Source organism: Leuciscus leuciscus (genome assembly GCF_965113295.1).
Source record: "Leuciscus leuciscus genome assembly, chromosome: 1".
In the NCBI taxonomy this organism is placed as follows: Eukaryota; Metazoa; Chordata; class Actinopteri; order Cypriniformes; family Leuciscidae; genus Leuciscus; species Leuciscus leuciscus.
Genome location: NC_138725.1, coordinates 26,039,528 through 26,051,192, shown reverse-complemented (window position 1 = coordinate 26,051,192; position 11,665 = coordinate 26,039,528). Strand labels below are relative to the sequence as shown.

The 11,665-nt window shown below is 39.1% G+C and overlaps 1 protein-coding gene across 1 annotated transcript; it reads right to left on the bottom strand.

Annotated features, from left to right (window-relative positions):
- Positions 1-7,703: 7,703 nt before the first annotated feature.
- Positions 7,704-11,584, bottom strand: LOC309494419 (uncharacterized protein; the record flags this gene model as incomplete). The annotated part of the gene is made up of 4 exons (XM_082163756.1): positions 7,704-10,494; positions 10,932-11,062; positions 11,253-11,403; positions 11,558-11,584. 4 exons carry the CDS (start codon positions 11,582-11,584, stop codon positions 8,140-8,142), a joined length of 2,664 nt encoding a protein of 887 aa, XP_082019882.1. The 3' UTR covers positions 7,704-8,139.
- Between the last annotated feature and the right edge of the window lie 81 nt (positions 11,585-11,665).

The window sequence follows — 11,665 nt, the reverse complement described above, 5'->3', positions numbered from 1 at the left end:
CCAACAAACAAAGGTTTAATATTATTTCAGGTAGATTGAAACAATAAATGATGGCTCATTTTTACCATTTGTGGCTGACAAAACATTTTGTCAATAAGTGGAAAAGCAAATTTTAGCTTCATAAGGTTGTAAAAAAAAAAAATATATATATATATATAACCAAGCAATTTTATTATTTTGGGTCAGTAGCCTACAGTTGCATTAGAGCGTTAAAATGTTTGGGTCAAATTGATCCCGTGAACATCAGGAACGTAACCTACTATAGCCTAGTAATTTTGTTTGTATAGGCTATGTCAAAACACATCAGCATGTTGAAACTTTGCATGTTCGTCATGATAAATGAGAAAAAGTCACAAAATATCAAGAAAAAACCATAGGTTAACCAGTATTTCCAACAACTAGAAAGGGTTCTTTCACACCTGCTTCTGAATCGCACTAGTTCGTTTTCCCCCTTGGTGCGGTTCGTTTGGGCAGGTTTGAATGCAGCAATCGCACTCGGGTGCGTGCACCAAAAGCGGACCAAACAATACGCTTTCAAACGAACTCAGGAGCGAACGGTTCGTTTGTGGTGAGAAAGTGATCCGACCTCGAACAGACCCAACTGCCAAAGAACCGCGCATTTTTGGACTAAACCAGCTGCCCGCACGTTAATTCTGACAATCGAATTGCAGAAATATGTTCAAGGCCAACGAGTGATGTGGATGTTGTCACGTGACTGCATTTTGGTTCGTTTCATTAACTGATTCGGACCAGAGCAATGGTGTGAAAAGGAACCAAAACGCCTGAAAAATGCTACAAAGTATAATTTTCTCCCTTGGTCCGGAATGAACGGAACTACAGATGTGAAAGCACCCTAAACGGTTCAAATTGACCCGCAACATAAGGGTTAGGGGTGCTGAGGGGGACCTCTGGCGTGGAGTCCGGAAGAAAAAAAAATATGGGTGGTAATAAAAATCAAGTTTAAACAAACTCGTGTTGTGTTTTGGCTATGCATACATATTACGTGTGTTTGTGGTTGTATTTTACGCTGTAGGCTACAATTACACTGGGTCACCAATAGGGCTGGGGTAAACGATTATTAATTAAACGATTAGTCGGGCGATTATTTTATCGATTAGTCGACTAATCTAACGACTAATTGGAATTATTTATCCTGTCTGTTATTCGCATATCTCTGTCGAGCCGTTACTCCGATGGATTTCAAACTCGACAGCTGTCTGGGCACGAGTAAGTGCAGTGCCAAGTTTGACGTTGTTTGGATGAGAAATGCAAAAGATATGTTAAATATATTGGTAAAAGAAGCACTTAGAAGGTTGTGGTTTAAAAATAAACATTCTGACATAAACACACTGTCAGCTACAATGTTTACTTCTGAATAATATAGTATAAATGTGATAAATCCTTTTTTTTTTCATGCAATTAATCCATTGAATCAATATAAAAGTTAATTTTCACATTGAAACTGTTGAAAATACACAACAAAGTAAGTTGATCCACATGTGACAGCCTCTGAACTCGGTCAATACTAATCTGGACTAAACATAGGCTACATTCAATCAGCCATCGCTAGAAATACCTTCTGAACGACGGCGACCTTCTTTTTTGACGGCGATCAGCTGTAAAATGGCTTAGGTCCTGCTCGGTTTTCGTTGACTTTGAGTACAAGAATTGAACGTTTTTTAAAAGATCCCCTGGGGTTAACGTGTCAGCATTCGACAGAAGTTTGACGCTGTCGTGTGAGAACAAGCATCAGTCGGCATTTCTCTTCCTCCCGCGTGCCTCATCTTCTTAATCTCCTCACGTAAATGATTAGATTTCGATGGCTTACGTTTCTTCCCTACGGCAGAATCCACCACAGGTTCATCAATGTATTATTTTTTTTGTTTGTTTGTTGATCAAAAAGTGCAAAGTAGATAAGGAAAACTCGGATGCCGGGTGTCAGAGCGCCACCGTTACTGTTTACAATGCGTGGAATGGTGCGCTGTGATTGGTTGAGCGGATTTGTGGCATTCTGCAGAGAAAGGAGACGTGTGTGTGTGGCGAGCTGTACCTCTGGGAATGGTGCAAAAAAATAAATAGATAATAAATAAAGAAGCGTCGACGCAAAAAATATGACGTCGACGTAATTTTGGCGTCGACGCGTCGACGTCATCGACGCACCGCTACAGCTCTAGTCACCAACATAGCCCAGCACAGTTTTAACTCCCGCATCCGCATAGTATTAAACTTGTAGCATAAAACAACAGCATTATAGGCTAACAAATAAATAAAATATATTTGGGAATTTCCCTTTAAAACGAACGCTCAGTTTTGTGATCACACTGTTATTTCACCGTTTTGTTGTTGTTTTCAAAGACAAACTCACTTTTATATTAAACAAATAAATATTTCTTTACTAACAAAATCTTGCGCTTTTTCCTCCGCTATCGTCCTGTCAATCATCTCCCTGTCTCACTCTCGCGGCTACAGTTAGCCTACAGTACAATTTTATTTACCATCATCGCGGTACCCACCACCATCAGCAGTTTTGCATTGCAGTATTTGCAATAGCCACCCCTTGTCCAAAACTGAGCGTATATTGTCTAAAAGAAGAGTTATGACTGCTGCATATTATGCTACACTTTACTGAACATTGTGCTTCACCCGCTGCGCTGTCTAGCGCAGCACCACACAGATTAACTCCGCACAGCTAATAAAACCGTCTGGGTGCAGATTAATTAATATTTCTGATATATAATTATTTCTCTGAAACGCGTTAAGTTGCACATAAGTAAGCCCAGGACCTGCCCTGAACAGTTTAATATGCGGTACGCAGAGGCAGAGCCATAGGACTATTACTTTGTTGAATAAACCTCGGGAACTACCGATGACGTCACATGATCAGATTTTCTTGACCAATCGGCTGACAGGGGCGCCTCATGACCGTCCACATGTGTAAAACGAATTTTGAAGTAATTTATTCGTTTTTTGCCTGTGAACTAAAAAACGAAAAATCAAGCCGAAATCTCGTTTTTTCGTTTTTTGGAAAAAACGAAAAAACGAATAAAGGCGCCGTTTCTCGTTTCTGCTTATTTCATTTCAAATAGGAAATGAAATGGACGGAAGATACCCTGATTGAAATGCCATTCAAAGATTTGAATATCAATTCAAATTGTACTCAGTAACGAAATGTGATTTTACAAGTAGCGAAGTAGATTACTTAGCTTAATATGTACTTGAGTACAAGTAAAATTACAGATTTAAAAATATACTAAAAAAAGTACAAGTACCCAAAAAAACGACTTAATTACAGTAACGTGAGTAGTTGTAATTCGTTACTTCCACTGGCGCTCACACACACACACACACACACACACACACACAAAACAAACACACTGAATTCTAAGTTGTTCACAGAATTTTGAAATGTTCATAAACTGTTTTACTATTTTTATTTATTATTTTTACATTTACATTACATTTATTCATTTAGCTGACGCTTTTTATCCAAAGCGACTTACAATTGCTATATATGTCAGAGGTCGCACGCCTCTGGAGCAACTAGGGGTTAAGTGTCTTGCTCAGGGACACATTGGTGTCTCACAGTGGATTCGAACCCGGGTCTCTCACACCAAAGGCATGTGTCTTATCCACTGCGCCACTACCACCCAGTGGTAGTTTTTATTTTATTATTATTATTATTATTATTATTTTCTGTACTAAATGTTCAAAATCATTTTATATGTTGTTTTCATGCTTTGGCAATACAAATGTATTTTTGTCATGCCAATAAAGCTTTATTGAATTGAATTTCAATAGAGAGAGAGAGAGAGAAAGAGAGAGTGTGTGTGTGTGTGTGTGTGTGTGTGTGTGAGTGAGTGATGATAAAAGAATCCCTTCGAGGATTGTAATATTATGAGTTAGAACGATTGTATGAACTTTTTGCGTGTTTTAACATAAACAGTAACTTTTAGCATTAGCATTTGCAGTAACTTAGCATTTACAAATAACAGCGTATATAAAACAGTATGAGACATCTACAAAAAAAACATACCTTTCTGAAACGTCCTGTAACAGCCGTTCGTGCACAAGTTTTGTTTGATTCCTCCGCTAATCTTCTCTAAATCTGATTCGGGCTCAAATTGATGAGGCAATACCGGAGCACATGCAACTGCTGTTATGGTAACGGGCGTGACGCTTCCGGACAGCGTGAACTAGGCGCTTAGCGAATCACAACACACTGGGCCAAGCTGACCAATCAGAGCCCGTCGTGTGTTTCTGAGGGAGAGGCTTCTTATATATATATAAAAATATATTTTTTTAAAGAAGCATGAACACATGTTAGACTGCACCACATAAACATAATCAAGCCTTCGAAAAAAGCTGATCAACTCTTTAACAGCTGCTGAACACTATTGTATAAGTCCTGAAGTGCTATTTTGAACCAATAATAGGATCAAAAAGCAGTTGAAGGAAAATGAGCAGTTAGTTCTTAGTTAGTTATCTGACTCCAATATAAATAATCTGATCCATTTAAAGTTATTTATGTTTCAGTTTCTAGATTTTACATTAGGATATCTTAATTAAGTTCAGCACAATTCTATTCAGTTTCTAAGCTGTCAGATGAGACAAAACATGTTAGAAACCACTAGATCAGTAGTATGTAGTGTGCATAAGTGTGTGTCCTGTGAAGCAAATGGCACAGATGTGTGTTAGATGTGTAAGAGACACATTGGTCCTCAATCTGCATAATGGCGATTCCCTGCATACATTAGCATACTGTGATGATGAAGGCCATTGTCCCATATTTAACTCACATGTATACTTCTAAACTGATAACTGCTGTACTAAATAGTAAATAGTTCTACCCATTTCACAACAATAGTTCCTGTTTTCACCTCATTTATTATGCTGATTTACATTTACATTTAGTCATTTAGCAGACGCCTTTATCCAAGGCGACTTACAAATTAGGACTAAATTCAGCGAGTCATCATAAAGAGGCAAGAGCAACAACAACGCAGGAAGTGCTCAAAATACGAAGTTCAGGTATTATTCAGAGTAGCATAAGCCTGATAAGTGGTGTTTCGAAGGGAAAGGAATTTTTTTTTTTTTTCTATAAGGTTAAGTGCTCACGGAAGAGATTGGTTTTCAGCTGTTTTTTGAATGTTGTCAGGGATTCTGCATTCCGGATGAGGGTGGGGAGAGCGTTCCACCAGCATGGAACTGTGAATGAGAATGTTCTGGAAAGTGATTTTGTGGCTTTCTGTGATGGAACCACGAGACGTCGCTCGTTGACCGATCGTAGGTGTCTGGTAGGGATGTAGACTCGTAGGAGTGAGTGAAAGTAGGAGGGAGCTGAGCCTGTGATAGTTCTGTAAGCAAGCGTCAGTGCCTTGAACTTGATGCGAGCAGCGAGAGGTAGCCAGTGCAGAGAGATGAACAGAGGAGTGACGTGGGCCCTCTTGGGCTCGTTGAAGACAAGACGAGCTGCAGCATTCTGGATCATCTGTAGGGGTTTGGTCGCACATGCTGGGAGTCCAGCCAGAAGGGCATTGCAGTAGTCAAGCCTAGAGATGACCAGGGCCTGGACGATAAGTTGTGTTGCATGCTCAGTTAGGAAAGGCCTGATCTTCCTGATGTTGTGCAGTGCAAACCTGCATGATCGAGCTGTCTTTGAAATGTGATCTGTGAAGGTCAGCTGGTCATCAAACGTTACTCCATGGATGCTGATATATTCAGATCTCCAGTAAATTGACACTTCAAGCTCATCTAAAGGGGGTCGCACACCGGACGCGCAGCGCTACGTCTTTAAAATTCAAACACATTATTCTCAATGGCCCTCATTTATCAAAAGTGCGTACACCAAATTTCCAGCGTACACCTGGCGTACACCCAAAACCAGGGGCGTCGGACTGGGGGGATAAAGGGTACCGAGTTCCCAGGGCCCGAGGCAGGGGGGGGCCCTTAGAAGTCAGTTTTCTATACATACATATACATGCACTAACATTTGTATAGCATTTATGTACAAATAAAAAAGTTCCTGTGCAAAACTAAACTTGTAGTTAGGCACTGGTTTGGTATAAAAAAGTCATTTTCATGCTGTGCGGGGCCCCACCACCCCTCTCGAATGAATGTAAATGGTACGACTCGCAGGTCAGGTGCTTCTGCTACGGACCCGCGGTGAATCAGTTGATGAGAGACAGGAGGAGCTGGAGTGAGCTGTGATAGGAACTAGGAAGACAGGGGAAGAGTCATGTTTTTCCTTAAGAAAGGAAAATAAGGGGCTCAAAAACGAAAAGAAAAGAAGATTAAAGAGAGAAAGGCAAATGAGGGCAAGCAGTTGCTCACTCAGTTTTTTTTAAAGAAAGGTGAGCTCCAAATGCATCATCGAGCATTGACATTGTTTTAACATAAATATCTACTCCAGGTAGAATAGCCTACATTTATGTTCGTACTCTGTTTGAATAATATACCAATACTTTATAGTATCACACAGGGATGCAAACAGCGCGCTTTTCGGCGCCTCGCGCTTTTTTCACGTCAGTTTGGGTGACAAAGTCATCTGAGGCCATTCCATAGCTTAATGTGAGGGACAGATGTCGTATTACATCATTAAAGTTTACGGAAACTCGTTTTCCCTCCTCTGCGGCTGTCAATCTCCATTCAGTAACAGCTAACTAACGTTATTCAAACAGCGCGCGCGCCTCTGTCGGTTACAGCAGGATGCACGGTAAAACTCTCTCCAATATGATATATTAACATTATAATGCTTGATCTGTAGAGAAAAGGCTGTGGATTTGCATAAAATGACTTTATTTTGTTGGAGTTTGTTGCTGTTTTTAAACGACTCGCTACCGTGTGCCTGTTAGATCACACACAGCACAAAGACTATGAATCGGCATCAAACGCACAATAACTGGAATTTAAAACTGAAGAAACAAATGATCAATAAACTGTTGGACGGATAAACACTAGGATTTGTGTGCTCGACATGTCTTCGCTTTGTGCCGTGAACTTTTAAATGCACACTTGCTGTCCCATACAGAAATGCAATATATTCACATATATGTGAAACACTGTTAAATATATTGAAATATATTTTGAAAATATATTTTCAACATGCATACAAATTCAAGCATAACAGTTGATCTACATGTTGCATGTATAAATATGTGTACATATATGTGACAATATATTTCATGCCTCATGTCATATGAAAATACATGAGGCATGAATAGTGTCACATTGTCACAGATGGTGTTGGGTTTTGTTTCAGGTCATTGTCATGTTTCAGTTTCTTGTCATGTGCTTCCCTGGTTTGTCATGTCTTCTGAACCTGCCATGTACTCCCCTGTTCATGTGTCTTGTTCTCATTGGTTCATTGTTTTGTTCACAGGTGTCCCTTGTCTTGTCATTAGCTTGTGTATATTTAAGCCCTCATGTTTGCCTTGTTACTTGTCATGTTTGCCTTGTACTGCTGTTGGTGAGGTTATGGTCTTTGTTTTATTCTATGTCATGTCAAGCCTTTGTTTTTAGTTTATTAATTAAACTGCACTTAAAGTTTTGCAACTTGCCTCCAGTGATCCTTAAACGCATATGTATATTTTTAATCAAGCGAGTTACTTTTTTGCTATTCATCTTTTTGTTCCTACACCATTTACCAATTATGCATTATATTAAGCTATATTATATATTATATTGAAGACATTCAAACATGGGAATATATTGTGATATTTATTGTCAATATATATGCTTTTCTCATTCTATTTACAGTGAACACTTGAGATGCATTACAATTCACTCAATCCACTCAATATCACAATCAAGTTTCAGAAAAAACATTTTATCTTATATTCTGATTTTATTTACTGCATCAGTACTGGCCTAATGACCTTATAAGCAGATTGGGTATTGACCCCCTGTATCTATAAGTAAAAGCTTATGTCAATGAGAGTATAACAAGTCCTCCATGTGGTAATCTCAATCTTAAAAAAACATTCTTATTTTAGTGATAATATTTACATTTGATCAAAAATGAAAAAACAATGTTATAAAACTGTTAATGGTTATGTTGTATCTTCCTAGAAATGTCTTTCAATCCAGTATTTCTTTCTTTCTTTCTGCAGCAGCACTGCACTTCCTTTTGATGTTGGTCTATTATGTAGTCAGCTCATAGCGATTAAGAAACTTAAAAATGTAGTCCACTCTCAGTCCTGGTAGACACACAAATAAACTCTTCTGTTTGATCTTACTGGCAGGAATGGCTGTTAGATGGCCAGTAGTTTTATCAACAGCAACAAAATGGCATGGGTTGCTTAAGGATGAGAAAAAATTATGCTTTCGCTTCTGAAAATAGTGACCAATGGCATAGCACATGCCTCCGGTCCCCAAATCTGCAAAGATAAACCTTCTCACCAAGAAGGCATCATCATCATCATCATCATCATCATCATCTTTAAGGAAGACAATGTGAGAGTTTCTCTTCGTCTCCCTGGCATAACTCTCTGCATGTATTATTTGACCATCAACTACTACTCTGTCATAGTAGTTGACAATGTCTTTCTTTAAAGAGTGCACAAGACTGTGGAGTGCCAGATAGTCGTCATGTTCTAGCAATTTTCTTTGTGGTCTGCCAAGTGCAGTGACTCCTTCAAACTGTTCTACCATTTGAACTGTCTTCTTAGATGTAGTTAACATCTCAAATGTGTCTTTGACCTCAATGGGAGCATAACTCATCAAAGATTTGCCATAGACTGGAAGTGCCTTCTCTAACAAAAAGGTTTTGGAAATCTGTAAAGCAACACCCTGTGTGCTCTTTACCATCTCAAGCAATTCTCTGTTGTAGCTTTCAAAAACAAAAGCAGAGTGAGTCCAGAGTGGCCCCCAGTCTTTAACACTTTGGGCCAAATGCAGACACAGATGAATGTTGAATGTCATATTACAAACACCATAAAGTCCTTCTGCTTCCTGCACAAATGCATTAAGCAATTTGTCAGCCTCTGTGATCTCTTCTGAAGTGATAGATTCTAAGAGGAGCAAACCAACACCCTTCATAAGTTTTGCCCAGTGGACAAGGAACCTTTCAGGGAGTGTGCCCTTTAACACAGGTACACTGTAGAAGAACAACCACATGTACCACTCATGTGCTTTCCAAAAATGCCTTTCAGTCACAGATCGAGGGATTCTAGAAACACCACGGGGTGGTTGAATGCTGCAAAGTCTATCATCCACTTCTGAGACAGACCTTCCAACATACCATGGCTGTCCACTGTTCTCACTGCAGAACCACAGGTTAGTGTAGGCCCTGGCAACACCAAGAAGAACACAATGCATGTAGTCTGGAACACAGCCATGTATGATGTTAAAGCCTGGCAACAGTGAGAGTACTGAGGGCCCTTTAACACCCATTACAGGTGTGCACTTCTCCAGTGCACTTTCAGCAAAATTGATGGTTTGAGTGTGACTTCTTAAATCACACTTTGTTTCGAAAGGGTAAACCCTTGTATGGCCTTGTCCTTTTTCTACCATGACTCCTTTCTGTACACAAAATGAACATCCAAATTCCCCATTGAACTGTTTGAAATTTTGTAGAAGTGGCCTGGCAACAGAATCACTGACTAATACCAAAGGAAGAACTTTAGTTGTGTATGTCGCATGTCCAACTGACCATTTGAAGCCAGCCTGTTCCAAGTGAACACATTCTTTCACAAAAGGTTCAAGAAATGTGTTCATGTTTGGCTTTTCTCCACCAACCCACAGAGCAGCAAGCATCACATGCTTTGATCTCACTGCTGGGTCAAGTTCATTAATGGTATAGAGCAAGGGCCAACAGCTGCATTTAGATGAACGATACAGTGGTATGCCATCACAGCTAAATGTTAGTGAAAGGTGGTTCACACTGCCATGAGATTTACTGTTTTTTAAAGCTTCCTTGTACAGCTGTCCATCATAGATGTCACAGACAGAAGTCTTTGTAGGTGCAGGTGTTACGATGTGTGAACGAATTTCGTCATTTTGTAGTATATTTCTGAGTTGGCCTTCCAGGGGTAGTTCAATGAAAAAGTTTCCCTCTTTCATGTGTTTGTTCAAGTCGCATGTCTCCCCACAACTGTTACATTTAGCTAATTTCTCATCAGACTGCATAATAGCAGAGCACTGTTTACAAACTGGATGCAACTGAAAATGGTTTCTGACTTTACCAAAAGTTTTGTAGAAACAGTACTTTGATGTGGACACAACATGTTTTTCACTAACTGCATTGATTACCTTAAGCATGTCCTCAATGACTGCATCAGTTAGATTATGTTTTAACTTTAATGCCAACATTAATAGTTCATGCTGCTTTCTCCTTTGGTCACCATCATCTGGACCGTTATGTTGTAGACCAGTACATGTGGTCTGATCTACCACTCCTTGTTCAGCAGGATTCACCATCCTCAGTTTGTTGTCCTCCTCCATTTGTTCCCTGACTGACCCTTCTTCTGCAATGGAAATGGATTCATCTTCATAGTCCTGTTAGAGATGAACAATACATTACCATTATGGTCATAAGTAAAAAGAAAACGGTTGAAAGACTGAAACGGTTCTTTGATGTTTTGTTTGGTGAGCATGATTGTTCTTGTTTAATGTTGTGACGAAATGTCCCCACAATGATAGTAATACCAGAAATATTTTATCTTGTGAAGACATTTTTGGTCTTATAAATATGTTGTTGTTGTTGTTGTTGTTTTAATGTCAAAATGCCGAATGTTTTTTGTGAGGGTTGTGTTTAGAGTTAGAAGATAAGAAAAAATTACCAAAATCATTATGTCTATGGAACAAAAATCATTATGTCTATGGAAAGCCCCATATAAAAGACAGAAACCCACTGTGTGTGCACATGTGTCACAGCGTATGTGTGTGTGACACATGTTAATGTGAAAATGCAGCATAAGTGTACTCCCTCTTACCTGGTAAACATTGAGACCTCTACAGTCCGAACTGGAGGATTCTTGATGCGAAAATGATGTTACCTCCAAATCTGCAGAGAGACACCTGCTTTGCACCGTGTGTTTGCTGGTTAACCCCTTCTCAGTGTCTCCTATGGAGGCAACATGGTAAAAGCAAAATAACTTATACTTGATAAAGATGATGATGATTTTAGTTGAAATTATCATGCAAAGAAATGTATAGGTTATGTATCACACAAATTATCAGCTGCAATACCATATTATATATCCTTTTACACCATTATCCAAACAAAACTTAATACAAGATTGAAATGTTCATACCTATTGAACCGTTATGTTGTAGACCAGTACATGTGGTCTGATCTACCACTCCTTGTTCAGCAGGATTCACCATCCTCAGTTTGTTGTCCTCCTTCATTTGTTCCCTGACTGACCCTTCTTCTGCAATGGAAATGGATTCATCTTCATAGTCCTGTTAGAGATGAACAATACATTACCATTATATATGGTCATAAGTAAAAAGAAAACGGTTGAAAGACTGAAACGGTTCTTTGATGTTTTGTTTGGTGAGCATGATTGTTCTTGTTTAATGTTGAGACGAAATGTCCCCACAATGATAGTAATACCAGAAATATTTGATCTTGTGGAGACATTTTTGGTCTTATAAATATGTTGTTGTTGTTGTTTTAATGTCAAAATGCCGAATGTTTTTTTGTGAGGGTTGTGTTTAGAGT